The sequence below is a fragment of the Athene cunicularia genome, assembly GCF_003259725.1.
Source record: "Athene cunicularia isolate RWA chromosome 28 unlocalized genomic scaffold, athCun1 chr28_part1, whole genome shotgun sequence".
Classification (NCBI taxonomy): Eukaryota; Metazoa; Chordata; class Aves; order Strigiformes; family Strigidae; genus Athene; species Athene cunicularia.
In genome coordinates, this window is record NW_020799139.1 from 2,862,387 (window position 1) to 2,875,309 (window position 12,923).

Below are 12,923 nucleotides of genomic sequence, written 5' to 3' on the forward strand. Positions count from 1 at the left end.
TGTGTATAAGAGACAGGCTCGGGGGCTCGGTGGGGGTCTGTGGTGCTCCACGGTTGGCAGCTGAGGGCGAGGCAGGTTCATCTGCTGAAGGCATCCGATGGGAAGAGACTGGCAGGTGGAAACCATGTGGGATCGGGGCCGGCAGGTACCGGGGAGGCTCAGGGTGCCAGAGACGACGCTGCTTGGCCGCACCACGCCGTGAGATCTAGGATGCCGTCCCCGCGCTGTCGCGGCTGACCTGGTGCCGAGAGGACTCGGTCCTTCCAGGAGAGCCCTTGCGTTGCCGGCGTCTGCAGCCCCTTCTGCTTTAGCTCGCTTGCTTTTTTGGGGAAGGCTCCCCACTACCCCGAAGACCTCCCCAGCACGCGGGGCAGCCCCTGCACACCCCAAGGCTCCCACCTGCGGCTCTGCCCGCAGCCCAGACCACGTGGAGCGGACAGACGGGCGCTGGAGCTGGCGCGTGGGAAGAAGATGGGGTGGCCCATGCGTCCCGCTGGCAGCGGGGCTTTTCCTGCGGCCGGTCTCCAGCCAGGAAGGACCCTCAGGCCGCCCCGTTGGAGCAATCACCCCCCCCCGACCCTGGGCTGGAGGGGGCTGCCCTCGGGCGTCCCCCCCCAAGGCTGCCTGTGCGATGGATCTCTGGGGAGTAGCACAAGGCCCGCGTTTCCCTGGGGTGGAGAGACGACCTTGCGCCGAGCTCTGGCCGTAGAGCAGCCGTGCCGGATCCCTTCTGTTACTCTTCTAGAGATCCCGCCGGGCCCTGACGCCGCAGCGGGACTCTTGCGCGTAGCAAGGTCCCCGTCCGGGTGCTTTCTTGCCATGCTTGCCTCCAAGCGGGTGCGGGTGCCGGAGGCCGACGCTGCTAGCCGGGGCTGATGTGCCTCGCAGAGGACGCGCACAAGCCGCTCTCTCTGACCACCTCCTGCTTTGGGTTTCCTTTCAGATCGATGACATCGCGGACGGCGCTGTGAAACCCCCACCGAACAAGTACCCCATCTTCTTCTTCGGCACCCACGAGACGTAAGCGCTGCCTCGCTCCCCTCTCTGGGCTTTTGCCCTGCTGCCTCTGCTCCGGGCTCACCTCTGCTTTGTTTCTCTCCAGCGCCTTCTTGGGCCCTAAAGATCTCTTCCCTTATGAAAAATATAAAGACAAATATGGGAAACCAAACAAGAGAAAAGGCTTCAACGAGGGATTGTGGGAAATCCAGAACAACCCTCATGCCAGTTACAGTGCCCCTCCGGTGAGTGGGGGCCTCGCGTGGCGGGGGGGCAGCGAGGACGTGGGCTGCCGGCGCCTCCATCTCTCCTTTCCTCCAAGTCGCTCTCCTCCTTTTTCTGCTTCTCATTGCTACGGTGCCTACGCGCTTCCAGCTCGCAGATCAGCTTTTTCGGGGTTGAAGTAGATTCCATTCCCTGCCCTCTCCCTTCCTGAGGGAGTCAGCTCTCCTCCTCCTCCTCTTCCTCCTCTGGAGGAAGATGCCTTTTCCCCATCTTTGAGGTGGAACCCGGGATGTGCTTTGTGCCGCTTGCCCAAAATCATGGAGGATTTCACTGTCAGAGCGAGAACTTGAGGCTTGCTCGTCCCCGGCTCCCGGACCTGCGTGTGGACTGTTGGGCAGTCCCCCTCTTCATCCATTTCTGAGATCCTGAGCCGAAAGCTGCTGGGCTGCTCCTTCAGCGGGCTTCAGAGCTGGCCGGGAGACGGCTCTTTGCTGTCACTTGCTTGCGTGGGCATTTCATAACCATAATTGTGTAATACAATTTATTGTATAGCGATCTTCAAAGAAGGCGTCCAAAGCATCTTCATAGGCAGTTGGTCTGAAGAGGCAGAGGAAGGTTTTTAAGGTGAGCTACAAGGTGGTCTGGAGGTAGGCAGACTCAGGGAATGAGCCCCCCCGGCTCTGCCGCTGCCAATGCAGGAGAGAGGATGTAGTTTGAGTAGCTGTGGGAGATGGTTGGACCCAAGACGGCAGATGTAGGATAAGGTGAGACCATGGAGATGTTTGCAAACCTGGAGAGCAACTTCAGCTTGTTGGGCGGGAGGTTGGTGATGGTGAGGGAAGCAGTACCCGCTTTGTCCAGGGACCCCACCGTGAACTCCCAGCAGGGTTAAGAAACCTGTTGGTGAGGGGCTTACGGTGATTGAGGGACCGAGGCGATGCCAGTGGCCCCGGCAAGGCTGAGGGTTCACCAACGCCAACTGCGTCTTGTGGCCAAAATGCCTGGAGGAGCAGAAGAAGAGACTGAAGTAGAGGTCTCTTTAGGTTTTGAGACCTAAATGGAGTGAGGTGCCAGGATCAGTCAAGGACAAGGAGAGGCTTTCCAGCAGGAAGGCTCCAGCATTGGAAGAATCCCAGCTCTAGGAAACCCCTTGGGTGCGATGTCCTCGTGTGAGGAACCTCATGATGGGCTGGTGAGAAGCCAGGAGACCTTCCCTACGTGGGAGTGAGGGAACAGAACACAGCAGATCCCAGCTGGGAAGAGCGGTGGCCGCCACACCGTACTCCTCACATGGACCTTTCCACTGGGGAAGGCGTGCGATGTGCTGTGGGGCGAAGCCATCTGAGAAGGAAGAAGCCCAACCCAAGTCGAGGGCTGGTGGCCAACCCAGCGGAGGAGAACGGCCGCTCCCTGATGCCGGAGGAGAGGCTGAACCAAGCCACCCAGCCCCGCTTGTCTGGCGCCGTTAGGGCTGGGTCTGCTCACCCAGGAGGGGCTCTCAGGTCTAGGCTGCTCCAGGGGCCTTTGGCAGAGGGTGAGGATCAGGGGGCGAGGGGAGCGAGGTGGCAGCAGCAGGTGGAAGCCGAGCTGGGGGATCCAGAGGGAAGGTGTTGCTGGTGGTCTCGGGGTGGTGTGTGAGGGGCCTTGGGAAGGGGGTGCAGGGGAATTAGAAGGGGATTGACTGAGCTTTGTTGGTGAAGGGCTGGTCACGTTGTCCGGAGCCACGCTGAAGGGTTCTGTGCCGGGAGGGGAGGCTGCCCCACGCTCCTCTGCACGCGCACCTCTCTGCTCAGCGCTGCCGTCCATTGCTCGTCACCCTTTTGTGCCCCTTCTCCTCTTCCCCCTGATGCGCCGCAGGCCCCTCGGGGCGATAACACAACTCTCATCCCTGCTGTCTTTAGCCTGCGAGCTCCTCGGACAGCGACGTTCCCGAGAACGACCCGATGGGGGGAAGTGATGCGGGTGATGATGAGGAAGAGGCTGTCATGGCTGCAGTTGCCACGGAGAAGATGGAAAGCGATGAGGACTCGGATCGAGGCAGCGATCACAGCGGGCTCAAGAGAAAATCACTGGCTATGAAAGTGAGTGTGGGCTGAGGTGGTTTCCCGCGGCGGGGACAGGGAGGGTGTCCTGGACAGGAGGATACTGGTACGGTCGTTGGGTCCACCACTGGGCTGCAGGTTTTGTCCAGCATGCAGCACGCCAAACCCACTGCGGCTGGAAATGGTGAAGAAACCAACTCCCTCTGGACTCTCCGGTGGGAAATGGGGTTCAGCACGTGTTTGGGGGTCTCGCAGCTGCCTCATGTTGTCCTTGAGATGGTGGGATGGCTGAGTCCTGGTGTGGTTTTCAGCCCAGGAGCTGCACAGTTCGTCCGAGTGCGTGTGGCTGCTCTTGCAGGACCAGTTGGGAAGAGTTGGGCAAAGCCCCTTCCCGGCAAGCACCGGCTTTCTGCTGCAGGTGGAGTGGGAGTGGGCTTCTCTCATATTGTCACTTCTCATATATCAGATGCCGGTGGCAAAACGGCCTCGGAAATCCTCCAGTGACCTGGATCAGGGCAGCCCCTCCCTGACAGAAGAGGAGAACTCGGAAACATCTTCTGAGTCAGAAAAAAACAGTGACCAGGTGAGAGGGTTTGGGATGCGCTTGCATGGAGGCTGGCAGGGCAGTGGGGAAAGGGCTGGAGGAAGAGCATTGCTGTCTGGGGGGATAAAGGCTTGAGGGAACTTGACTGGCTTCTGAAACCCTTGTGAGACTGTTCCCCATCTCTTCCTGTCTGTGTTTTCCTCCAGGACTTTACTCCTGAGAAGAAGCCAGTGGCCAGGGCTCCCCGGAGGATGCCGGCAGCGGGAAGGAAGAAGAAGGTAAAAGACCCCTAGTCTGCAGTGCTGCAGGCTGGAGAGGAGTGTGGGCTCTGTGCTTCATGGAGGGGGCAGGGGGGTGGCAGGGCTCTGCCAGGGGCTGCATGTGGGTTCAGTGCTAGGAGGAACCTCCTGAGGCCTCAGTGGCCCAGCCAGGCCCCATGCTGCTGTGGTATGGGGTATGCTGCTGAGCTGCTGCCACCCCCCTGTGCCTGCAGAAAGTGGAGTCCGGATCCGACTCAGACTCCAAAGTGGATTCGGATTCGGAAATGGGAAACGCGACTGTGGACATGACCAAGTCGGACTCCAACTCGGATTCAGACTCGGATGTGTCTGTGAAGAAGGCTCCCCGGGGCAGGAAGCCAGGTAACGCTGAGGAAGCTTCTTCCACAACTGCTGGGTCACCACTGGCTTCCTCTGGGCACTGGAGAGCGTGTGAGGTTGGGGGCTCCTGGGGTCTCCTGCTGTGGACACCTTCCAGCCCATATCCGAACAGCCCTCTGCCCTCCCTCCTTTGGGGCTGTTTTAACAGAGGGACAACCAGGGCCCCTGCCCAACATCCCCCTGTTGTCTTGCAGCTGAGAAACCCCCTCCCAAGCCCCGTGGCAGGAAACCGAAGCCCGAGCGTGTCCCGACCAGCTCCAGCAGCGACAGGTGAGGTCAGCTGGGACACTGTCACCCTCGGGGCGGGTCACCCACCTGCCCTCGGCCCCGGGGGTGGGTCCGAGCGTGCTCTGTCCTTCGCAGTGACAGCGATAGCGACGTGGACCGCATCAGTGAGTGGAAGAGGCGAGATGAAGAACGACGGCGGGAGCTGGAGGAGAAGAGGAAGAGGGAGCAGGAGGAAGAGATCCGTCGGCTCCGGGAGCAGGAGAAGGAGGAGAAAGAGAAGAGGAAGGAGAAAGCAGAGAAAGGCGAGGAGGTGCACTCAGACTCGGACAGCAGTGCAGAGGATGAAGTGGCCAAAAAGGGCCGGAAAGGCCGGGCCAAGGCCCCGTCCTCCTCGGATTCTGAACTGGAGCTGGAGAAAGAGGTGAGTGCAGAGCCGTGGGGAGCTGGGGGCAGACAGACAGCCCATCATCTCCCTGCCAGGCCAGCAGGGACCTCCAGGAGTGGCAGGGACCTGTCTTGGTCCCTGGGGATTACCCTGGGGTTGCCCGTGCGGCGCTGGGAGCGGTCGCGTCCATTGGCACATCTGTGCCATGCACATGGGAGCTCTGCCCCTGGCCCGGGACACCCTGTCCAGCTGTGTCTGGTGTCTCCATGATGTTTCCCTTCCCACCACAGTTATCAGATTGGCCCCACTGCCCCCCCCCGGAGCCTGGCAGAGCGTCAGCCAGATTCGGCTGAGGCACAGGGCAGGGTTGCAGAGGGCTCTGGGGAACGGTGGTCAGAGGCCAGGTCTCCCTCTTAGCCTGGCGAGTTCCTCCCTGTGCAGGCCGAGCTGGGAAAGCAGCACAAAGATCCTGAGCTCTGGAAGGACGTGTGGGTCTGCCAGCCAGGCACTGCAGGCTAGGGGGGGCCACATGAGGTACCAGGATATTTACTTTTGGAGCAGCACACCGCTGTGCTGCAACCCCACTGCTTTTTTTTATCCCGCCTGGGGGATGCCCCTGCACCCAAAGCGTCTCACAGCAGCGGTGTGATGGGTGCTGGCCGCTCGCATTGCTGGATCCTGAAGGGTCTGGAGCACAGGACTTATGGGGAGCAGCTGAAGGAACTGGGGGTTTTAGTCTGGAGGAGGCTGAGGGGAGACCTCCTGGCCCTCTGCAACTCCCTGCCAGGAGGGGGCAGAGAGGGGGGATGAGTCTCTGGAGCCAAGGCCCCAGCGCCAGGCCCCGAGGGAATGGCCTCAAGCTGCCCAGGGCAGGGTCAGGCTGGCTCTGAGGAAGGATTTCTGTGCAGAAGGGGCTGTTGGGCGTTGGAATGGGCTGCCCAGGGCTGGGGGGGAGTCCCTGGGATCCCTGGAGGGGTTGAAGAGTCGGGCTGAGCCAGCGCTGAGGGATCTGGCGGAGTTGGGAAGGGTCAGGGTGAGGGTCGTGGTTGGGCTGGAGGAGCTTCGGGGTCTTTTCCAACCGAGATGATTCTGGGATTGTGTGATCATGCCCAGCTGTGGCCATGGCACTTCTCCCTCCTGCAATGGGGAGGGCTCTGCTGCTCATGCCTGCATTGTTCTCTCCTCCAAGGTAAAGAAGCCAGCGAAGAAGCAGGCCTCGGAGTTGTCAAGGAAACCAAATCAGAAGGAGAAGAGGGGCCGAGCAGAGGAGAAACCACGGAACAAGTCAGCAGCTCCCCTCCCCACCTTGACGCTTTCTTCTTGTGGGGACAGGCCCTCCCTGGCTGGCACCCCGGCATGGGGATGGGGCTCCCGTGGAGGGGCTGGGCTCTCCCCTCCTGTCTCCTAGATCTGAAGGGGCTGGAGGAGGTGTTGGGGGGCACCAGCCTGAGCTTCCCTGGTGTTTTCTGTCTCACAGGGGAAGATCCTTGGGATGTTGCTTTGGGGCTTTGCCTTTCTGCAATCCCAGGAAGCTGGGGCATGGGGGAGCTGCTGTCTCAGGGCTCCTGTCTGCCTGTGAGCTGGGAGATGGGTGTGAAAGCACGGGGAGGAGCGTGGCAGGGCTCTGCTGCCTGGCTGGCACCGTGGGGCAGGCTGGGGGGATGCACCAACATGTGCCATCGTCCTTCTTGTTAGCCCAGCACCGAGCAGGGGGTTTCAACGGAATGGTCTCGCCTCTTTCCTTTTCCTCTCACAGACCTTTGAAAGTGGAACGAGGCCGTAAGAAATCTGACCTGATCCCTGAAAGGAGGATGGAGAAGAAAAAGGGTGAGAGAGTTGTTGCTTTGCCATCGCAGAGGGGAGGAGAGGGAGAGAAGGGATCCAGGGTTGGTTCCCCTATCCCAGGGAAGGGATCTTTCCCACAGGGATTGGTGTGGTTGTGCTGGGGCCCTTCCCAGCACTGCTGTGGTCCCAGCAGCGCACTGGAAAGTATTCACAGGGTGTGCAGAGACAGTGAGCTTCCCTTTATACATCCCCTCCCTTGGCACACCCCAGCCCTTCCTCTTCAGAGAGGCCCTGGGGGCTATTTGACCTTGGAGACACTGGAGGAAACCAAACCCTCGGTGGGAGAGAGGTCCTGGGCTCCGGGCAGTGCCGTGCTCTCCTCCGGTGGCCTCATGCCTCAGACTGTCTCTCTTGCTGCCCCAGAGCCCACAGTCGAAGAGAAACTCCAGAAACTTCACAGCGAGATCAAGTTTGCCCTGAAGGTGGATAACCCGGTGAGTGCCCCAGAGCATTGGCCTGGCCTGGGAGCTTCCTGCTCGTCGTATCCTTGGCCACCGTGTGAGCCTTGCCTGGCCCCAGTACCTGGCTGAGCCTCCTCTTGCCTTTGTGGGTGTTGGGTGGCATCAGGGGACCGTGCTCCACGCAGCGCTGCCCCAGGTGCCCGCAGGGAGACTTCCAAGCAGCTTCTGAGCTTAGTGCCATCCTTGCAGGACATCAAGCGGTGTCTGAATGCACTAGAGGAGCTGGGCACACTCCAGGTCACCTCTCACATCCTCCAGAAGCACACTGACGTGGTGGCTACACTGAAGAAGGTAGGGCAGGGGGCTGAGTCCCTCCCCGGAGGGAGCGAGGGGCCAGTTTGGGCCACCCCAGCTCTAAGGGTGTCCCTCCCCCCTGTTTCTGGGGCAGATCCGTCGCTATAAAGCAAACAAGGACGTGATGGAGAAAGCTGCCGAAGTCTACACCCGGTTGAAGTCACGTGTCCTGGGACCAAAGATGGAGGCGATCCAGAAAGCCAACAAAGCCGGGCCTGAGAAGGACAAGGGGGAGACGGAGAAGGGCCAGGAGAAGCTGTCGGGAGGGGAGACACGGAACGAGAAGGGGGAAGAGGAGACGAATGCTGGTAATGCTCCCTGCACGCCTCGGGGTGGTTCCCTGCTCAGTCTGGGCACGTTGTGATCCCGGGGCCCTTCTTGGGGCACGTCCCATCCCGCTGGGGACCGGGGACACGAGGAGGGGCAGCTCTTGGCCTCGGTGGTGGGGAAGGGGGATCAGCACCCGCACGTGGCACCTCCATTCCTGTTTGTGCGGGTGCCAAGAGTGGGAAAGGACCGAGTATCAAACACTCGCAGCAGTGAGAGCAGAGGGCAAAGCTCCACGGCCACGCCCTGGCTTTGGGTGCCTCTGGGCTGATTTTTGGGCCAGGATGGCTCCTGGCTGCCAGCTTGAACGCTGGTTCAAGGCACCGGGGAGATGGAGGAATGCGGAGACGCCCTTGGATGCCGGCACCGGCTCTTGCGCAGGCAGCTGGTGACTGGGATCTTCCACCCTGGTAACTGGGTCCCTGCCTGGGGACGTCCTGGTGATGCTGCAAGAGCCTTCCCCGAGGAGCTGATGGCGGGAAAATCCACTCTGACGTGTCTCTGGGCTTGGCGACGGGGTCTTTGGGGGGAGTTTGGGGCCCTTCTGGTAGCTGTCGGGGTCAGGCTGGGGTCCCCTTGCTCTTGGCGGGGTGGCCCTTGGTGGGATGGGGACAACCTGTGTCTGTGGGTCCGCAGGTGGGGGTGGATCCAAGCAGGGTGACCTGAGCTTTTCTCTTCCCTTTAGACTTGTCGGGTCCTGTGAATGGTGAATCCCTGTCCCAAAAAGCAGAGGGCACAGAGGAGAAGGACAAAAGCCAAGAGCCGGGAGCTGGGGAGCCGGAGGCGTCCGCCGAGGAGCCCCACAACAAGTGAGTGTGTGAGGGGCAGGGCTGGGGGTGCGGGAGCTCCCCTTGATCGTCTGAGTGGGGCTCTCCCCTGGATGATTTCGGGAGTTGCAGGGGTTGTGTTGGGCTTGTCCCAGGCTCGGGTGGGAGCGTGGGGTGCGGGAGAGGGGCAGCCACGGGCAGGGGAAGGCAGAGAGGAGGGGAAACACTGGCTGAGGCGCCTCTGCTCTCCCCAGCAGCGTGCAGGACTATCCCAAGGCCGAGCGAGCCGGGCCGGAGCGGGAGAGGGCTCGCGGGGAGTCGGAGGCTGTGGATGACGCGGAGGAGAGCTGAGGACGCGGCTCCCGCCCGGAGCAGGAGGAGGTGGAGGGGCTGCGAAGGGAGAGACCGGCCTCTGCCCCCTCCCCTGCTTGAGTTACTTCACTAAGTCACGCAGTAGCTGATGTCCTAGGTCTTGTCCTGTGCCCCCGGCCCTGCGAAAGCACCGACCGCGGCGGGGGCTGTGCTGGTTGTCTGTATTTGTTCCCTCCTCCCCAACCCCCCCTTTTTGGTTTTGTTTTTTTGTTTTTATTTTTTTGGTTTGGTTTTTATTTTGTTTTGCCCTCCTACCTAATTTCTTGTGATTTCAACCGACATGAAATGAATATAAAGGGTTTTTTAATGAAAAACAGAAGGAGCCCTAGTGTCTGTTTCTTGAGGAATCTGCTGGGGTCAGGGGAGGGCAGGAGCGTCCCCCCCAGCACCGGAAAATGCCCCCATGGGTCCCTCCCCCTTCCCTTGGGCCCTGCCCCACCCTATGAGCCAGGACCAGGCACCCATAGGTGGCCCTGGCGAGGGGAGCGGGATGGGGTGAACCCGGGCTCTGCCTCAGTCACGGGGGCTTCTCCCTTCTGCCCCCTTTCCCCACCATCATCTTCCTCTGGCCAGAGGTGTCCGCTGGAGCCGAGTCCCTCTGCTCCAGGGGAGGCAATAGGGCTGGGTCCCAGCTTTTGGGTTAAAAACAGAAAAAAAAAATGGTGTGTTCTCTCCTAACTCACCCAGGGAGGGACTGAACCGTGGCAGCATCCTGCCTTGTGCTGGGCAGCATCTTTGGCTGTTTGTCTGCTCTTTTGCAAAGATCCGAAGCTTTTGTACGTGTAAAATAAAGATGTTCCCAGCTCAACCAGACGCTGCGTCCTCGAGTCGTGTTTGTGCCATGGTGGCAGGGCAGGAGGATGCCCCGACCCCGCTTGGAGGCTGCTGTTGCCGTAACTCTGCCCTAGGGACGGTTTTGTTGGGCGCTTTTTTTCGGTTTTGTTTTTTTTTCCAGGACTGATTTCATGCTCCAGCCCTCCGTAAACAAAACCCAAATAAAAACCCCTAAAAAATGCCCCATGTGTCTCTTGCCCAACTGCCGGGAAGTGGGAGGCGGGGGTGGGGGAGAGAGATGGGTGCTGCTGCTGGGTGCGGGATCAGGGGCTCAGCGCCTTCCTCAGGCTGGGGACATGTCGGGGCAACGCAGACCCTGATGTGGGGTAAGGTGGTTGGGGACACGGGGATGTGTCACTGCACCCAGGAGGGGATGTTAAGCCTTGCACTGCCCCAGCAAGGGGCTTGTGTGAGCCATCGCCCTTGTCAGGGGGATTTAAAGGCCTGGTCTGTGTCCCCCCCCAAACTCCCCCCTGGCCTTTGGCTCTTGCAGCCCCCATGGTTGCAGATGGCAGCAGTGGGGGCAGGGAAGGAAAAACACAAAGACGTGGACGTGAACATGAGCAAAACCATGTTGGTGCCACCGAGGACGCAGCAGCAGCGCCAGGGGTTGGCCATGGCTGGTTGAATTCGGGGGATCCCTAATTTTGGGGGTGTGGCGGGAGGGAGTGTGCACCAGCAGCCTCAGGAGCATCCTCTGGCCACGGCCCTGTCAGGTGCTGGAGCAGGAATACCATCAGTGCTTCACAGGCCTGGGCCACCAACTCCTGTTCTTGGGCCACCATGATCCCCAGCAAGTCCCACAGGGACCTGGCCCAGCTGAAGGCACCATGGAGCTCGGCCACTGCCTGCCACAGCAGGGCCCGCAGCCACCGCAACAGCGTCTGAGTGTCACTGGGGGTCTCAGGATATAGGGGTCCCCAGGTCATTGGGGTGGGGACACAAAACACAGACTTCCTCCAGAATTCTCCCCCTGCCCCATGAGCCACCCTCAGCCATGGGCTCTGCTCAGGCAGTGGAGGGAGAAGCCAGTGTCCTGGAGACTCAGCACCACTGTCCCCTCCTGTCCACTCAGCCCCTGCGAGGTCACACACATCACATCACAGCCCCTGAGCCCCGACCTGGGGTGCATGGCGCCATGGGGACCCTGAAACCACCTCCCCCAGACAAAGAAAGTTGAATCCAGTGCAAAACTAACCAGAGTTTATTGCTTCATGCACCGTCCCTGCCGCTACAAGACCAGGGGCTTGAAGGCACCGAGGATGAGGGGGCACAGGGGATCAAGCCGGGGGCTGGAGGTGACCCCGGTAGGCACTTGGGGGAACCAAGGCACATAACTGCCCATCCCTGGCACAGGTGACAAGGGACAGAGCTGCACATGGGGCAGGCAGGAGGCCCCTGCACAGGCAGGCACTAAGGTTACAGGCAAGGTAGGCCAGGCAGGGGTTAGTAGATGCTCCTAGTAAGGCTTGGGGAGGGGGAGACTAACATCACCCCACCCCAGAGGATGCTACTTAGTCTCCAGGTCCACCAGGTGCTGGCCCGAGGGGGCAAAGGGTCCCACCAGCCAGGTCAGGGGGGTGTTGTGGGCCACGTGCTCCACCAGCTCATCCATCAGCTGGCGAGCTTTGGCGACACGGGCCCGGGCTTGGGCCAGCACGCTGCCTGTCACGTCCTGGAGGGAGGTGGCGGAGGTGAGGGCTGCCCGTAGCTCCTCCACGTTGTGCCGGACCTGCCCAGCCTTGTCCTGGATGCTGGCAGGGAGGCCCTGGAGGCTGGACACCAAGGGCTGGCAGGAGCTCTGGAGCTGCTGTGTCAAGCCCTGCAGCAGGGCCAGCGCGCCCGACTCCACCGGCTGTGGGGGGAAAAAGAGGGTGGTGAGAGGTGGGGGACACAGCGGGTGACCCCAGGGACCCCCCTGCTTGTCACCTACCTCCGGTGGCACCATGTCCTTACCACCGCCAGGCTGCTTCTTGCTCCACTCCAGCCACATCTGCTGCAGCTTCTCCTGCCCTCCCTGCAGCTTCTGGTCCATGCCCTGCTTGAGCTGCTCCACCTGGGAGGAGAGGCAGAAATGGCAAACGATTGTCTCAAACCTTGCTCGTGTGTGTGTGTGTGTGCAAACCTCAAGGACAAGCTGTGGCCTCTGGGTTAGGCTGAGGAAGGTCCCCCAAGGACGTGGGAGGTATGGAAGGCCGCGCCCCCTTGCAGCTGCATTGTCAGACTCCTTAGATAAACCTCAAAGCGGGGGGGACATGGGCTGTGTGAAACCAAATGTTTATCACGGGCTCCATCGTGTAAACCCGGCACTTTGTGGCTCTATTGTGTAGGCCAGACCCCACCCGGGCATTGCTAATGAACTGGTAAGAGGTGAGGTTGCTGCCCCACCACAACCCGCGGGATTAAGCGGCATGAAGTCAGCAAAAACCTGTGGGAACAGAGGGAAAACTAAAAGGGGAGCAGGGTGGGTCCGACCACCGACTCAACTGGACCCTTAAGGGGCGGTGCACCCCGTTTCCCCTCAGTGCACACGCAGGGCCCGTGCTCCACCTTTTTCCTCATCTCTCATGGAAACAAGTTTGTGGAATACCTGCCCCTCCTCGTCTAGTATGCTAATCAGCTGATAAGATGTATTTTAAAAAGGCGACGGTAACCTTTGCTGTGTGTGCACCCACCACTGAAGAACTGGAGACTGCGGACCGACGGAACGCTGCTGGATCCATGGGGGTGACTATTCCTGCAGCTCTGCTCTGGGCACTTCATTTCTGTCTTTTCCTTCCCCTCCATCCTATCGCTACCACTCTTTTAATAATAAAAACTGGTTTGGGTATACAGCATTTGACCTTGGTTTTGTCTTTATCTCGCTCTTGGGATCATACCGAAACCTCCCCTGACGCTGGATCAGGACAGTGGGTGCTCTGCTGCAGCCCCGGGGGGGGGGGGG

At 60.5% G+C, this 12,923-nt stretch overlaps 2 protein-coding genes across 2 annotated transcripts in view; one reads left to right on the forward strand and one right to left on the reverse strand.

Annotated features, from left to right (window-relative positions):
- Positions 1-97: 97 nt before the first annotated feature.
- On the forward strand, positions 98-9,958 carry HDGFL2 (HDGF like 2). The gene is given in 18 exon segments (XM_026864934.1): positions 98-198; positions 710-749; positions 751-872; positions 874-1,020; positions 1,103-1,241; positions 3,123-3,302; positions 3,730-3,846; positions 4,014-4,085; positions 4,301-4,448; positions 4,661-4,736; positions 4,830-5,115; positions 6,269-6,363; positions 6,836-6,906; positions 7,288-7,358; positions 7,575-7,676; positions 7,774-7,987; positions 8,692-8,815; positions 9,031-9,958. Coding segments are annotated over 18 exon segments (2,199 nt in total). The 3' UTR covers positions 9,125-9,958.
- A 1,207-nt stretch (positions 9,959-11,165) lies between these two features.
- Positions 11,166-12,923, reverse strand: part of LOC113489321 (perilipin-3-like) — a 3,776-nt gene continuing 2,018 nt past the window's right edge. The window contains exons 4-5 of the mRNA XM_026864935.1: positions 11,913-12,075; positions 11,166-11,834 (exon numbers count right to left, since the gene is read on the reverse strand). Of these exons, the coding sequence (XP_026720736.1) occupies positions 11,490-11,834; positions 11,913-12,075 (508 nt within the window). The 3' untranslated portion in view covers positions 11,166-11,489. The remainder of the gene's footprint in view (positions 11,835-11,912; positions 12,076-12,923) is intronic.